This window comes from Tachypleus tridentatus, chromosome 5 (genome assembly GCF_004210375.1).
Source record: "Tachypleus tridentatus isolate NWPU-2018 chromosome 5, ASM421037v1, whole genome shotgun sequence".
NCBI lineage: Eukaryota > Metazoa > Arthropoda > Merostomata > Xiphosura > Limulidae > Tachypleus > Tachypleus tridentatus.
Genome location: NC_134829.1, coordinates 6872194 through 6889894, shown reverse-complemented (window position 1 = coordinate 6889894; position 17701 = coordinate 6872194). Strand labels below are relative to the sequence as shown.

Here is a 17701-nt window from a genome sequence, read left to right as displayed (position 1 = left end):
TAGGGTTTTATTTGGAAAAGCTTGTTTTCGCATTACTCATTCCAAGTCGACTGCCAGCTGGCACGGAGCCGAGTCTTGAATACAGGACCAAAGTCCATGTATGGAACAGACACAGCTGTGGTTGTGCCAGAGCAAATAGATTTAGCTGCAGTGTGGTGAGCTTATTCCCGGAAATACCAATGTGGTCCGGTATTCAGAAACACTTGATAGAAGTAGATGCTAAAGAGAAATGGGCAAGTTACTTTTAACTATCGGTGAGAACAGGGCGTGAACCAACGTGAAGCGAGTCTGGGGTCAGTAGAGAACTAAGTAATTCAGTATAAATAGTGCAGTTTGAGTACTGCTTTGCTTCAATATGATCCAGGACAAGAGATATGGCGTATAGTTCAGCAGTGAACACAGAGGCTGTAGAGGGAATTCTACAAGCTACCACCAAACCACAACAAACCATGGCAGAGCCCACAGAGTTACCTGATTTTGAACCATCTGTGTAAAAAGGAATGGAAGGATGGTTTGAAAGAAATTCAGCAAACAACAGACTGTATTTCCAACCAGGAGTGTCTCCTTTTCTCAGATGACTTAAAGATAGGTCACATTTGGGAACTGTAAGTCATGGTGAGATGGGCTGACCAGTGCATAGAGCAATGTTATCCAAAAACAGACCAAATTCATTCAACTGTGCCTGGATACAAAGTCCAAAAGGTGCAATGGCAGATCATCTATTCTGAAAAAGTATCACCCACCAAAGAAGAAAAACACAACACCATGTAGGATGGTTTGATAAGGAATGAAGTTTCAAAGCATATAGTGAAGACAGTTGCAAATGGCAAAGGTGCAAAGAAAGTTCCTGAGACTCTATGTATAAGCTCTGAACTGGGGAAGTGCAGAAAGCCACAGTGCAGAACCAAAGTCCTTGATGATGAATGGGGTCCAACATCTTTAAGGCTGAGATCCTGACAGAGCCATAGACCAGTGATCCATAGTCAAGTTTCAATCAAATAAGAGCACGATATGTTTTTAGTTTAGAACATCAATCTGCTCTCCAAGTGGTGGAAGAGAGAACACGGATGATGTTCAGTACTCTTGTACATTTGTCCCGTACCTGCTTTGTGTGTGGTATAAAGTTCAGCCTGTGGTCAAAGATAAGCCCTAAGGATTTTGTCTCAAGGACCACTGGCACTACAATTTCACCAACATAGAGTTCACAATCAAGGTGAATACCCTGCTGATGGCAAAAGTGCATGCAAACTGTTTTAGAGAGAGAGAAGTTAAAGCCATTTGCTGTGGTTCCCTTCAGTAAACGATTGAGAGCAGTCTGTAGCTGCCACTCAATATACCTCTTGTTTGACGACTGACATGAGATGTGAAAGTAGTTGACATATAGCCAGTTTGCAACAGTAAGAGGGAGTTGTTCAGTGATGGCATTAATTTTATACTGAAAAGTGTGACACTCAAAACACAGTCCGGAGGTACTGCAAGTTCCTGTAGAAAAGAACAGGAAAGTGTCGGACCCACACAAACTTTGAATCTCCTCTCCATTAAAAAATTTTTAATAAACCTGGGTAAATGGCCACATTACCGATATATATGGAGGTCTCGCAAAATGCCATACCTCCATAGTATCATAAGCGTTCTCAATGTCAAAGAATATTGATACAAGATGTTGTTGTGTCTTCAGAACCCACAGAGGAGGTTGTTTGATTTGAGGAACCAAGCAAGACAAACATTAATTATCCTCCTTAAGGTCTTACAGAGACAACTCATCAAAGCAATTCGATGGTAGTTACAAGGAATCTTAGGATCCTTCTCAGACAAAGAGAAAGGTTGGACAATAGCCTGGTGCCAGGCATCAGGAAAAGCATTCTCCTGCCAGATCTGGTTAAAGATAATTAGAAGGATAGCAAGAGATATATAGTACAGCATGTCATAGCGTAGATCATCAGGTCCAACCAATGTACTGCCAGACCGATGAAGGGCCAGTTTGAGTTCCACTAGTGTAAAGGGATGATCAGCTTGAAAGGAAAGAGGTGATCCCTTTGCTCGAGTCTTGATGGATGTGAAGGTAAAGGAAGAAGCAGAAGTACATGATATCCATCAAAAGCTTTCACCTATTGTATCAGTAATGCTCTGGGTATCAGCTACTTCTTCTCCATCAGAGACCAAGTTCAAAAGAGGGACAAAATTATATTCACGGATCTTTCAAATCTTATCTCATATGACTTTGGAACTGGTGGAAGAAGATATGCTGGGTGTGAACTTAATCCTAGATTTCTTCTGGCTTTGACGTCTTGCCCACAGAGCATTTGTGTGAGCCTGCTGGAAGCGATGCAGTTGAAGAATTTTGGATATCTATGGAAAGTATTCCAGGCCCGTTTTTGAGACTTCTGTGCCATGTGGCAGGCAGGATTCCACTACGGATGAGGATATCATGGAAAACGTGTCAAGGTTTTAGGAATACATTGAGCAGATTCTTGTATTATAAAGTCAGTTATTGCTGCCACACAGTCATCTATTAATGGCTTACAGACAATGGCAGGATCATGTTCTGCAAGAGCAGTGAAAAAGGGCCAGTTTGCTTGATCCATCTTCCACCGGTGCATGTGGGTTGGGTGGTATCGACCATGGCCAGTATCTATCAAAATTATATGAAAATGCTCACTCTCACTGCCTCGTGGGTTATTGTCAACTCTCCATGAAAAATGGGAAAATAATGAAGGGGAGCAAAGTGAGAGATCAATAGCAGTAAAGGACTTTGTATATATATATATACAAATATATATATATACAAAGGTAATAAACCTAAAATAATTTACCTTATGAATAGTTTAGTACTAGATATTTAATTGATAAACAATTTCTTGTGGTCGATGTAATAAGAAGTAATAGTTGTTAAGTCACAGTAAAGGGATATATATTATTAAATTCTAACTCATGTTATCAATTGTACACAAACATATTGCTCATGACCGTCCTCGAGTGTCCCAGCAGTAAGTCTTAAGGCTAAAATAACCAAAAGAAAAAAAATGGGTTCCGATACCCTTAACGAACACAGCACAGTGTGTTCAAGGTGCATGAAAATAAGTAGAAGAACTAGTATTGAAAAGAGAGGTTGTGATCAGAGAGCATATGCTCTACAGATTGACCCCTCCTTCCAATATCAGCACTTCCCCAGAGGGGATGATGTCCATTAAAGTCCCACAGGAATAAAAAGGGAGACGGCAACTGTTCAATGAGAGGATCAAGGTCTGATTGATCGTAGGTGTCTCCAAGTGACAGGTAGAGAGAACAAACAGTGATGGTATAACCCAAAAAACACGGTCAGCTATAGCTTCCAAAGGTGTATCGAGTGGCAAAGACAGGGTGGGCACATACTGATCAACCAACAGTACCACCCCTCCATCACAGAGCCTGCCAGTTCTGTACAAAGAAAACTGATGAAAGATGACTGTTGGCAGGTTTCAGAAATGTTTCATGTAAGGAAAGACAAACAGGATGGTAGGAAGCAATCAGTGTTTTGATGCCATCCAGATTAGAATGTAAACCTCAGCAGTTCCACTGTATCAAGGCAGACATTTTTATGTGTAGGCAAATTGGGCAGAGAGTCCTTCTGTTTATGACCACATCTTTTTTTCTTTACTGTCTTTATTCAAGGGAGGTGTGTTGCCCTCCATGTATCTTGCCCTGGGTCAATTGGGCAGGTCTTTGCTGTGGGATGAGGATTTCAGCAACTGGGGACGTGAATGAATGATCGTTTCACATCTTGGGGTTTAGAGAAGAAGATGTACTCAAGGAAATGCCCATACCTGGAATCAAAGGAAGTGGATCTTGGAGCTTGCTGGAATGTATGTTAGGGGCAGAGATGGGTGTTGACGTTGATTCATCAACTTTGTTAACCATGAGGGTCAAAACACTTTTTAGCTGGTTTGAGAAAGATTCATTTGGAAGCACAGAGAGATCTGTCTGCATTCCCTCTGTAGTAGTGGAATGAAGTGCAGCAGCGTACATCTGAGATGAAGTGGTGGACAGAAAATTATGAGCCTCACCTCTTTCTCTTCCACAGTTCAGGGCAAGAAGAAAAGTAGGATGGATGAGAGCTGTTGCAATTGATGCAATGAGGGTCATTTTTACACTTACAGACATTGTGGTCCTTGCTACTGTAACGAGCATACATCAAGGAACCAAGACATGATGACTTTGAGTGACTGAATCACTGATACCGGAAACATTGGAGAGGTTTTGGAATGTATGGCCGTTCCCTGCAATTAAGATAACCTGCTCTGATGGTGGTGGTGGCAGGTGGACGTGGTGATGTGAATGTCAGAATGAAGATGTTGGCAGCATTGCAATTCTACCTTTGTGAGTGGATATATACCTCACTGTAGAAACTCCTACAGTGGAGAAACCAGTGAGAATCTCTGTTCTTCAAATCCCTCTCAACAATAACTCCTTGTGATGAATTCAAAGTAGCATGAGGTGTAACCTCAATAGGTGTATTCCTAATTGCCTTTGAATGCAAGAGGAATTCACTGTATTGAGATGTGGATGTTTCCACCAATATGTCACCAAATCGAAGTTTCTATACTGACTTTGGATAGTCAGCAAGTTCCTCTGGTCCCTTATGAATAAAAAAGGGAGACATTTGCCCTAAAGGTTTGTCTGAAAGTGAATGCAAAATAAGAAATGAGGTACAACAGGTGGTACAGATGGTGAGGATTACTGCTCAGAATCTTAAAGATGTGGTCATTTACCTATAGACTGTTTTTTCACTATTTTATTAAGATTTTTAATTGGAGTATCCATAACAAAGAAGGAGAAATTTCAGTGCCCACTGGCCCTACCATGGAGCCCTATGAGAGGACGCACAACAATGTCAAACAAGGACCCTACAGCAACGCTAGAGTTTTGTGAGCACTATACCCAAACACGAGCATCAGATACAATGCCCACAATACCTGCTGAGAACATCAAACATTGGTACTTTGTTGACTCTGGCCCAAGTGGGGCCACCCCAAGGCAGTTCCTCTACAGGAACTGAAGGCAAAAGTTGTGTGTTAGGGTTGGACCCCTCAAACAGCAGGATCCTCTTCTCCACTTCACAGGCTGCCACACATGACAGACATGTGGGTGGATGTACAGAATTCCACACCAAGGGGTGTTTACATTGTTTTAACTACTTATCACAGAAAGAAATATGTTGTCTGCACAGTTTTAATTACTTGCAACACAAAGAAATATGTTGTTTACACTGTTTTAACTGTTTGTAACAGAAACAAATATGTTATCTACACTTTTAATGACTTATAGCAGAAACAAATATGTTGTCTACACTGTTTTAACTAATGGTAACAGAAATAAATGTTGTTTACACTGTTTGAACAATTGTAACAGAAACATGGTTTTTTCACTGTTTTAACTACTTGTATCAGAAAGAAATGTTGTTTACACTGTTTTAACTACTTGTAACAGAAACAAATGTTCTTTTTACTGTTTTAACTACTTGCAACAGAAACAAATGTTCTTTACATTGTTTTAACTACTTATAACAGAAACATGTATGTTGTTTATACTGTTTTAACTACTTGTAAGAGAAACATGTGTTGTCTACACTGTTTTTACTACTACTAAGAGAAACAAATATGTTGTTTACACTGTTTTAAATGTTCTAACAGAAACGAATATGTTGTTTACACTGTTTTAACTACTTGTAAGAAAAACAAATGTTGTTTAAACTGGTTTAACTACTTTTAAGAGAAACAAATATGTTGTTTACACTGTTTTAACTACTTGTAACAAAAGCAAATGTTATTTAAACTGTTTTAACTATTTATAACAAAACAATTTTTTTAAACTGTTTTAATTCCTTGTAACAAAACAAATGTTTAAACTGTTTTAACTAGTTGTAACGGAAACAAATTATGTTGTTTACACAGTTTGTAACAGAAACAAATATGTTCTTTACACTGTTTTAACCACTTATGACAGAAACAAACGTTTAAACTGCTTGTAATCAGAAACAAATGTTCTTTACACTATTTTAACTGCTTGTAACAGAAACAATGTTGTTTACACTGTTTTAACTACTTGTAACAGAAACAAATATCTTTACTCTTTTAACAATTTATAAGAGAAACAAATATGTAGTTTACTGTTTTAACTACTTGTAACAGAAACAAATGATGTTTACACTGTTTTAACTACTTTTAACAGAAACAAATGTTGTTTACACTGTTTTAACTACTTGTAATGGAAAGAGAGTATGCTGTTTACAGTGTTTTGACTTCTTGTCACAAAAACAAATAACTTGTTTACACTGTTTTAACTACTTGTAACAGAAACAAATGGTGTTTACACTGTTTTAACTACTTGTATCAGAAACAAACATGATGTTTTCAGTGTTTTAACTACTTATAACAAACAAATATATTGTGTACACTGTTTTAACTACTTATAACAGAGACATGTTTCTACAGTGTTTTAACTATTTGTAACAGAATCAAATGTTGTTTACACTGTTTTATCTGCTTATAAGAGAAAGAAATATGTTGCCTACACTGTTTTAACTACGTTTAGCAGAAACAAATATGTTTGTACTTTTAAGTACTTGCAAAAGAAACAAATGTTTTTTTACACTTTTAACTACTTGTAACAAAAAGAAATGTTTACACGGTTTAAATGCTTGTAACAGAAACAAATATGTTGTTTACAATGTTTTAACTACTTATAACAGAAACAAATATGTTGTCTGCACTGTTTTAACTACTTGTAACAGAAACAAATGTTGTCTACACTGTTTAAACTACTTGTAACTGAGACAAATGTTGTTTGCACTGTTTTAACTACTTATAACAGAAACAAATATGTTGTTTACACTGGTTTAGCTACTTGTAACAGAAACAAATATGTTGTTTACACTGTTTTAACTACTTATAAAAGAAACATGTATACTATGAAAAAAGAGAGAAAGTAGGACAGGAAGTGTTAAATCGTGTGGTAAAACGTGTTGAAATATTTTAAATCGTGTGTTAAATGTATTTTTTGCATCTCACCAAACTGCTAAAATTATCTTTAATGACATTTTGTAAACTAACTGAAATGTTAACTCTCATTTCAGAAAAAATCAGGAAAGTATAGTTCAGAATGTATGAAAGAACTTGTTCTGATACTGTGTCATCTTTTTACCAATGTTCCTGTCTATCAAAACCGACTAAAGCATCTGTATACTCCAAGTTCAAAGGTTGTGCTTGATGAATTGCCAGAGCCATTCAGACAGGTATGTGGTCACATAAAATCAGCTCACTTATTAGACAGAATTAGAGAGTCCTTACACAGTTACATCTTGTTAAAGTTGAAAACATCAAACACAATAATACGAAGGAGATTGAATCCATTTAGTTTTCAATCAGTGGATAAAGTGGAAGGAGACTAGATGAAAATGATGATATCTTATATACCGTGAATTTCAATTTCAATGTTCAGATTAAAACCCATTCAGGATGGTTTTTCTTTACCAACTGCTCAGAAAACCTACACTTATTATTCACTTCTATGACAAAAATGACTCAAGTGGGGAGCAAGATAATTCATCCTGCAGGTTTTACAGTGTAAGAGGATCAGTAATGATTACATATGAGTTATGATGTTTAAAATTTAAATGGATGTTACAAGAATTATCTATACACTATTGAGTAACTGATCTTATTGAAAATACTGATTAAATGTTATTTTTTAAATAAACAAGTGGTTACTAGAAGTGAAAGAAGCAGCTTGGCTCACAAATTGTGTAAAGGGTAAAAATTTTATAAATTTAAGAAGTTTAAATTGACTGCTTTGATCTAGAAAATAATGAAAATGTTTTTTAAAATGTTAAATGAACTTAAAGATATGTTTATCTACATTAAGAATGAGTAAAACGTCAGAGGTGGAATAATGCCTTCATAATGCTCTTATTTTAGAGCTGGAATAATGCCTTCATTAAGTTCTAATTTTAGAATTGGAATAATGCCTTCATTATGATCTAATTTTACAGCTGGAATAATGCCTTCATTAAGTTCTAATTTTAGAATTGGAATAATGCCTTCATTATGCTCTAATTTTGGAGTTGGAATAATGCCTTCTTTAAGTTCTAATTTCAGAGCTGGAATAATACCTTCATTAAGGTCTAATTCTAGAGGTTGAATAATGCCTTCATTATGTTCTTATTTTAGAGCTGGAATAATACCTTAATTAAATTCTAATTTTAGACCTTGAATAATGCCTTGATTAAATTCTAATTTTAAAGTTGGAATAATGCCTTCATTATGTTCTAATTTTAGAGCTGAAATAATACCTTCATTAAGTTCTAATTTCAGAGCTGGAATAATGCCTTAATTAAGTTCTAATTTTAGAGTTGGAATAATATCTTCTTTAAGTTCTAATTTTTCTTCAACTTTTACAAATGAAGATTTAAGTAATATTACTGATACTAAACAACAGCTAGATGGAAACAAGAAGATCACATTATTTCTGATAATAACTGGTAGGTTAAAGAAATATATAAATATCTGGGCTTGGAATTACCTGTTGGCTATGGCACTTGATTAGTAATCCATGTGTCTCAAATTTCAGTCTCTTTCTTGAATGATCTTTTCTGTTCAGCCATGTAGGCCCCATAAAATGTTACAGTTGATACCAGTATTTGTCAATAAAAGAATTTACCAAGGGTGGTATTTACTAGATTTATTTACTCTAGTCTGCCTCTTCACATTTGGGATGCTGGGTACATATAACCCAGAAGTAGCTTTGCGTAAAATTCAACAATAAAGTTAACAATAACCAGGACTCATTCTTACAAATTTCTTCATTTATATCGGTGACATAGATGAAGGAATTGTCAAAACAACATTAAATGTGCAGACAATATTAAGGTTTTAGGTGTTGCTGGCTCTAAGAAGGATGCTCTTTCTTTATATTTAGATTAAATGTAACACTATATTTGTTTATATATAAAAACAGCTGGTATGGATAGAGAAAGCACTATGTAGAGGAGCGAACAACATTTCAAAATTCTTCAGTCATCATCATGTTCATAAAGAAAGGGTTACTGACCAGTAGCTGACCACATGTTTGAAGGCAGTTGTGCAATTCAGTGTAGGAATGTAGAGGGCATGCTCAGATGTTGGATTATGTTTATTAATATAGGTATAAAGGTGTTCCTTTGTATTGGTTTATTTTTGGCTTGAGTTGTTGTACTAGGAAAACTTCTTTAAATTTGCATTTGTTTATGTTTGTTTCTTTATTTAGTATTTCGGTGTTTTCTATGGTTGTGTTTGTTTGACTTGCAGTGTTAGAAAACATGTGAAGGTGACTTTTTATGTTCTTTGAATCTGGTTTCCATTTTTCTACTTGTTTCTCCAGTATAGAAGTTGTGGCAGTTACCACATTGTATTTTATAAATAATGTTGTTGTTGTGTTTGTCAGTGTAGTTTTCACACAGTATAGACCTTAGTTTTGTGCCTGGGATTTGAATATTTTTGACATTAACTGGATATTAACAAAGTCATACTTTGTTTCTAGTTTTTGCCAAATGTTGGTTATTTTTCTGCTGATGTCAGGAATATATGGTTTGCAGCAGTATATGGTTTCGTGATTTTTTAAATCATGGGGTATATTTACTTTTGTTAATTGATTTTTCTTTTTGTCTAGGTTTGTGCATATAATGTTTTCTACAATTTGTGGAGGAAACCTGTTGATGTTGATGAAGTATTGTTTTATTTTGTCTAATGCATCATTAATTTTTATCTGGTGAGCATAGTTTTATGGCTGTGTTTATTTGGTTTCTTAGTATGTTGAGTTTTTGTTTTGTTTCATGTGCTGAGTCCCAAGGAATGTAGAGTCCAGTATGGGTGACTTTTCAGTGGATTTCTGTTTAAATTGTGTATCGGTTCTTGTAATTTTGAGATTAAGAAATGATATTTGATTGCTTTCTTCCTGTTTACATGTGAAGTTAATGTTGGGATATATAGAGTTGATGTGATAGAAAAATTAAGTATGTGTTCTGTAGATGTGAATCCCGCAACCGTGTCATCTACATATCTGTACCAGTATAGTGGTTAATATAATGTTGTGTTGATTGCTTGTGTTTCAAGGTAAACTTGAACACTATTTGTTTATTGATGGTGAACTTGAACAGTGTACTTGTTTATTGAAGGTGAACTTGAACAGTGTATTTGTTTATTGAAGGTGAACTTGAACAGTGTATTTGTTTATTGAAGGTGAACTTGAACAGTGTACTTGTTTATTGAAGGTGAACTTGAACAGTGTATTTGTTTATTGAAGGTGAACTTGAACAGTGTATTTGTTTATTGAAGGTGAACTTGAACAGTGTATTTGTTTATTGAAGGTAAACTTGAACACTATTTGTTTATTGATGGTGAACTTGAACAGTGTACTTGTTTATTGAAGGTGGACTTGAACAGTGTATTTGTTTATTGAAGGTGAACTTGAACAATGTACTTGTTTATTGAAGGTGAACTTGAACAGTGTATTTGTTTATTGAAGGTAAACTTGAACACTATTTGTTTATTGATGGTGAACTTGAACAGTGTATTTGTTTACTGAAGGTGAACTTGAACAGTGTGTTTATGTTTATTGAAGGTGAACTTGAACACTATATATGTTTATTGAAGGTGAACTTGAACAGTCTTTGTTTATTGAAGGTGAACTTGAACACTATATATGTTTATTGAAAGTGAACTTGAACAGTGTTTATGTTTATTGAAGGTGAACTTGAACAGTGTTTATGTTTATTGAAGGTGAACTTGAACAGTGTTTGTTTATTGAAGGTGAACTTGAACACTATATATGTTTATTGAAGGTGAACTTGAACACTATGTATGTTTATTGAAGGTGAACTTGAACACTAAATATGTTTATTGAAAGTGAACTTGAACAGTGTTTATGTTTATTGAAAGTGAACTTGAACAGTGTTTATGTTTATTGAAGGTGAACTTGAACACTATATATGTTTATTGAAGGTGAACTTGAACACTATATATGTTTATTGAAAGTGAACTTGAACAGTGTTTATGTTTATTGAAGGTGAACTTGAACACTATATATGTTTATTGAAAGTGAACTTGAACAGTGTTTATGTTTTTTGAAGGTGAACTTGAACAGTGTTTATGTTTATTGAAAGTGAACTTGAACAGTGTTTATGTTTATTGAAGGTGAACTTGAACAGTGTGTTCATGTTTATTGAAGGTGAACTTGAACAGTGTGTTTATGTTTATTGAAGGTGAACTTGAACACTATGTATGTTTATTGAAAGTGAACTTGAACAGTGTTTATGTTTATTGAAGGTGAACTTGAACACTATATATGTTTATTGAAGGTGAACTTGAACAGTGTACATGTTTATTGAAGGTGAACTTGAACAGTGTATTTGTTTATTGAAGGTAAACTTGAACACTATATTTGTTGCTTCAACATGAACTTGAACAGTGTGTTTATGTTTATTGAAGGTGAACTTGAACAGTGTGTTTATGGTTATTGAAGGTGAACTTGAACAGTGTTTATGTTTATTGAAGGTGAACTTGAACAGTGTTTACGTTTATTGAAGGTGAACTTGAACAGTGTTTATGTAATTGTTCTGCTATTTTAATACTGATGAAACAATATAGATATAATTATTTTAAATGTTTCATGTTTATCATAATTATAATAACAGTAGAATTTCATGATTTTTCTATGAAATCAGTTAGAAATATTAAAACTTGAACACTGTATTTGTTTCTTCATTGCTATATATGTGAGTGTGTGTGTACATATATATATATATATATATATATTTTTTCTAGCTTAAAGATGAATACAACAAGCGTGTTCTAAATGTTTTTGATATGTATCTAAGAAATATTGGATCCTGCCTAACTGAAACAGAAGAAGATATAATGTTACCACTTTCACGAGTGATTTTTGATGGAGAAGAAAATATTGGAGAGGATGGTAAATTTAAAGTACTTCTATAATAACCTTCAAGAAAAGACATAATAAACTTGTCTTCAGTACATGTGTTAGGTCTACACCGGATATGTTGTAACTACTACTGAACACAGTCACCTTCGTCTAACCTTTAGAGAATTAATAAGTTTTGTTCCTTGGCTAAATACTCAGTATTTCACTTGTTAAACTAATACTCTCTTGACGTAAGTACTGATGATGCCTGTATCTTTATTGGGTAAATACACACTAACTACGAAGTGCTTTATATCCTGCACTCCAGTTATTAAACTGATATTGTTTAGATGTAAATACTGATGAGGTCTGTTTATGTATTGGGTAACTAAACACTAACTTCCAAGTGGGTTTTGTCTTACATCTCACTTGTTAAACTGATAATGTTCACATGTAAATACTGATGAGGACTGTACATGTATTTGGTAACAAGACACTTACTACCAAGTGAGTTTTGTCTTACACCTCACTTGTTAAACTGATAATATTCAGATGTAAATACTGATGAGGACTGTACATGTATTTGGTAACTAGACAATAACTACCAAGTAGGTTTTGTCTTACATCTCACTTGTTAAACTGATAATATTCAGATGTAAGTACTGATGAGGACTGTACATGTATTTGGTAAATAGACACTTACTACCAAGTGGGTTTTGTCTTACATCTCACTTGTTAAACTGATAATGCTCACATGTAAATACTGATGAGGACTGTACATGTATTGGGTAACTGGACACTTACTACCAAGTGGGTTTTGTCTTACATCTCACTTGTCAAACTGATAATGTTCACATGTAAATACTGATGAGGACTCTACATGTATTTGGTAACTTGGCACTTATTACCAAGTGGTTTATGTCTTTCACCTCAGTTTTTACACTGATACTGTTTTGATGTAACTGCAGGTGAGGCCTGTGTATGGTAGTAAGTACAGTAATGTGTTTATCATGTACCTACTGGTAGAAAGACTGGTGTACTATACATATAGCTAGGGTCTCCTCATTAAGAATTGAATTAGCCAAATATTTCAATTACTTCAAAAGGAATATCCAGTTTTTTCCTGACTTCTATGTTTAGAACTGAGTGTTGTGTTTTGTTTTTTTGTGTTTACACATTATTTATACCTATTTTAGAGTTGTTACTTTTTATTGTATGGTTGTTCTGTTACAAATATGTTTGTAATGGTCTTCTAGATACCAGCTTTTGTTGATTGTTTAAAACGTTGGAATCTACTACAAGAGGGCACATGGTGTGTTGATTTGTCCAATGTGTTAGAGTAAAGAGCCCAAAAAGATGTATTTAATTGTGTTTTTGTTGCTGTGCTATGTTAGACTTCAGAGCCTCAAGGTACATAGAGTTGTTTTTGTTCTCTTTAGGGTCATTAGTTGCTTGGTATTTGCTGAGTAACAAGTTTTTTTTTGTGTTCTGTTACAACTGACATCCTTGTATGCCCTTTGATGAAGGACAATAGAACTCTTTCTTTCCTCCTGAATATTATTTTTTATTATAATTTGTAATTATCTTAATTAAGAATTTCTGAGATTATTTTTTGGATTTACCATACCCCTAACTGTTTCTTAAGTATTACAGTTTTAGGAAACCTTTTATAAATGAATGCATTTCAAAAATAATATAAATTAGAAATAAATATTTTATGTTTTTAAACTGAACTTGAAATTGGTCTGTCTTCCATTTAATAAACAAATTTGATTGTTTTATGTAAGTTCACATAAATACAGGTATTAACTGTTTTTGAAAATTTGAAATCCTCTATTAACCAAGATTCAATATATGTATATTGTGTTACTATTTCATTCCTTTCAGATGAAACAATTGAAGGAGAGTTAGTTCGCAGTGCTTACCAGAACAAAGTTTGTTCTGCTTTTGTTGCTACATCAGGACATAATGATGAAAATCTATACGATCATGAAAACACTGTTAGTAAACTACAACAGAGGGTATGTAGTCACTTCAATAAAGTTATTTGTTCATAGCAGTTAGAATAAGTCAGCTTTGTTGTTGTTGATGTATGAGAAAACCCTGATAAAATTTTATTCTGGTTTTGTTTATACATCAGAATATCCTGATAATAGTCTGTGTGGCTTTGAAAACATTGTTAACAAGTTACAATAAAAGATAAGTACATAACTGATAAAAACTAGTTTTTAGTATTTAACAAAAACGTCTGATTTGTTGTTCTGAGGAAAATCTGTGAATGAGTTCCCATAGCTCTCCTGTAGCTTGGTACAAAATGTAAAGAAAAGAAACAAAACTGTGACTGTGTATACAAAAAATCATGTGATTTTTGGATTTCTCAAATGGTCAGTGGGTTTAGGACTTTACCTTCTTACCAGACCTAACATTTTTGCTAACTGTAAATAAATATAATCTTATTAACATTCTTTTGAAAACTGTTACATAATTTTTCATAAATAAAAATTGAAAAAAATGTTTTACACATGTAGATAACGATTTTTCTTTAACATTAAATCCAAACATGTTTACTGATGACCCGTTATTATATAAACTCTGATCATTTACTGTTGACCAACTGTTATTTTTGAATATTAGGTTAATCAGAGCAGATTGAATATTTTATAAATTACTGGTTTCTTTTATGAAAACTTTGAAATGTTCTTATGAAAGTGTTTATGTTTCAATCTTTATTTTAATTAGATACATTCAGTATACACAAACTGCTGTGTTTTATGGATTGTTTCAAAACTTGTGTTCCTAAGACCAAGCACTTCATCCAAACGTTTGTTTCTTTCATGGTACTGGTTTTCTAAAACATGTCAGTAAATATGATAGATTGTTTAGGCTGAATATTCATGATGAAATTTGGTGAACAGACAACAGCTGCTTGTTTTAGAAACACAAGTGCAGAGGATGACATTTAAAAATCTTCTGTTTCTTGAGCAGACAGTTACCATCCATTATAGTATTTTAATGGTTTCTGTCACTGGGCTACTTCATTTTTATTACAAATCATTAAAAATAATGACAAATCCATTCCAATTAATAAACCATTTATTTTTTCTGCTGTAAGGTACAATTTTTTGAGGCTTCACTTACTGATAGGTATGACCTTACAAATACTTTTTCAATAAAATTTTAAAACTAGTGATATGTGTAATTCAAACAATAACCTCAAATCAATTACAAAAGTTTCTTTTGTAATTACAACATAAATCAAATGACATGTCAGTGATCAATCACTAACATGGTAACATATTCACTGACTTAGTAACTAGTTAGTAAACTCAGTGAATTAATTAATTCAGTTTAACTCAGTTATTCTCTGGCTCATTGTCCAAATAATCCTTCACACATTCACTCTGGTGGTTCATATATTTACAAATAATCCTTCACACATTCACTCTGGTGGTTCATATATTTACAAATAATCCTTCACACATTCACTCTGGTGGTTCATATATTTACAAGTAATCCTTCACACATTCACTCTGGTGGCTCATATATTTACAAATAATCCTTCACACATTCACTCTGGTGGTTCATATATTTACAAATAATCCTTCACACATTCACTCTGGTGGTTCATATATTTATCTCTAATTTAAGACAGTAATACTTGAAACCCAAACTTCATGAAACTTCAAGACATCACAGTATATTTTATTAACAATACCATAAAAACTGGTGTTAGGCTGTATTACATATAAAGAACTGGTTTCAAGCTGTATTTTATAATAAAGAACTGATTTCAGGCTGTATTGGATATAAATAAGAACTGATATCAGGCTGTATTACAAGCTTTCTGGTTTCAAGCTGTATCACATATAAAGAACTGGATTTTAAGTGTATTACATATAAGGAACTGGTTTCAAGCTGTATTACATATACTTTTTACAACCAAATTATCTGAGATCATGTTTTTCCTGTGTCACCTAAATACAAAACTATTTTCTAATATGGTTCATTACCCTCAATCATGTGACAAGAATAGCTATTCTTATTTAGTGCTTCCATCTAGAAACAAAAGGTTTTTAACTTACTACAAGCTCTGAACTTTTCCATACCTTACAATCAAATTGTTCAACTGTGTCTCATATTTAAATCATGACGTGACAACCCTTGACCAATGGGAGTGTGGTACACACTCCTGACATAAGTGACTCCTACAATTTGATTCTACAAAACTATCACTGTTTGTTTGCAATACTCGTGTCAAGACATTTTTTGTGCTCTTCAATTAAGGTTTCTGTTCAACATAAATCAATTTTAATGTTAATTTATAAGTGTATTTGTTTTATTTTTTCCAAAAGTTTCATCAAAAAAATTTCATCAAATTTTCTGATGATTTATTTTTCCAGTTTCTCATTTTTTCATCAGACAGTTGTGTTTGATGACTTATTGTTACATGACAAATTCCAAGGTACATGTGACCACTTTGCAGGTCATATCTTATACTAACACACTCACAAAGCTACACGTAGTGTTAACTTCACCATGAACTTAATGGCTATGAGACTTACCATATTATTCAACCTGCTTCACCTAACCATGCCAAACCTTTCTGTGTCCACAAGGATTTTGATAACCTTTTTTCTTTCACCCAATTTTACTATCTATTCCTATACCTCTACTTCAAAATCAGTTAAACCTAATAACAGTTTTTTTAAGACTTGATTTCACTCATTTTGTTGTATAATTACCTGCATTATTTGTTCCTTACAGATATATACTGACAGCAAAACACTGCCAATCTTCAAAATCAGCTAAACCTAATAACAGTTTTTTAAGACTTGATTTCACTCATTTTGTTATATAATTACCTGTATTATTTGTTCCTTACAGATATATACTGACAGCAAAACACTGCCAATCTTCAAAGACGATTGCATCTTAAATGCTTATGCTTCTGATTTTTTTCTTCATGGATCAAAAAAATGCATTATCAGAGAAAATGGAATAATGGAAGGAGTTGTTTGGACTTTGCTTAAAGACTTCAACCTCACTATAAAGTCCATCAGTATAGCCCTAAGTGAACTTGCAGATGATATGGTGAACGATGATGTTGTTAAAGCTTTTGCTCAGTTAGATGAAGAATATTCTGAGAAGTTTAAAAAAGAATTCCCTCAATAAATGTGGAATGAGTAACCATTTCAACGGTTGCTTAAGAATCACTGATGTGTAATAATGTGGGTCTTTAATGTTATGATTATTTTAAAAATGTATCTGATTATACTGTTGTTTATAAAACTTATGTATAATGTTAATTTTCACATTATTCTGATGTATATAGTATCTGTTGAGTAAGGTGTTACACTTACTGGTTTCTTTACCAAGATGAAGTATTCTAAGTTTTTATAATGGTGACACTTTCCTAATTGTCATCAGTCTAAAGATGTTTATTATTATTACCAGGGTGAAAGAGTTTGTGTCTAAAGTTGAAGTAGACATTGTTGTCAATTTGAAAAGGATTTATTGCTGTAGCTGAATAGGTATATTTTGAAATAATTATAAAAGGATTGAATTCACAGCCATCCTTACTTTGAGATATGTATGCAAGTTTGCACCTTAAATATGGTTTAGATTTGTTCATCTTCTAATGACAGTTCATTATTCTTGGAGAGGATGTATGTTTACTAATTCGTAGGTATTGTATATAATAGCTTGGTTAAATGGACCAAATCAGTAGAAATCACTAAAGTTAGGGCACTTCACCCATGTTACATGATTA

The 17701-nt window shown here is 33.5% G+C and overlaps 1 protein-coding gene across 1 annotated transcript in view; it reads left to right on the top strand.

Moving 5' to 3' along the window:
* LOC143250427 (putative ATP-dependent RNA helicase DDX60) overlaps positions 1–17499 on the top strand; it is a 59280-nt gene extending 41781 nt beyond the window's left edge. The window contains 4 exon segments of the mRNA XM_076500903.1: positions 7112–7270; positions 11835–11982; positions 13819–13952; positions 16816–17499. Coding sequence (XP_076357018.1) covers positions 7112–7270; positions 11835–11982; positions 13819–13952; positions 16816–17103 — 729 coding nt within the window. The 3' untranslated portion in view covers positions 17104–17499.
* The last annotated feature ends 202 nt before the right edge of the window (positions 17500–17701 follow it).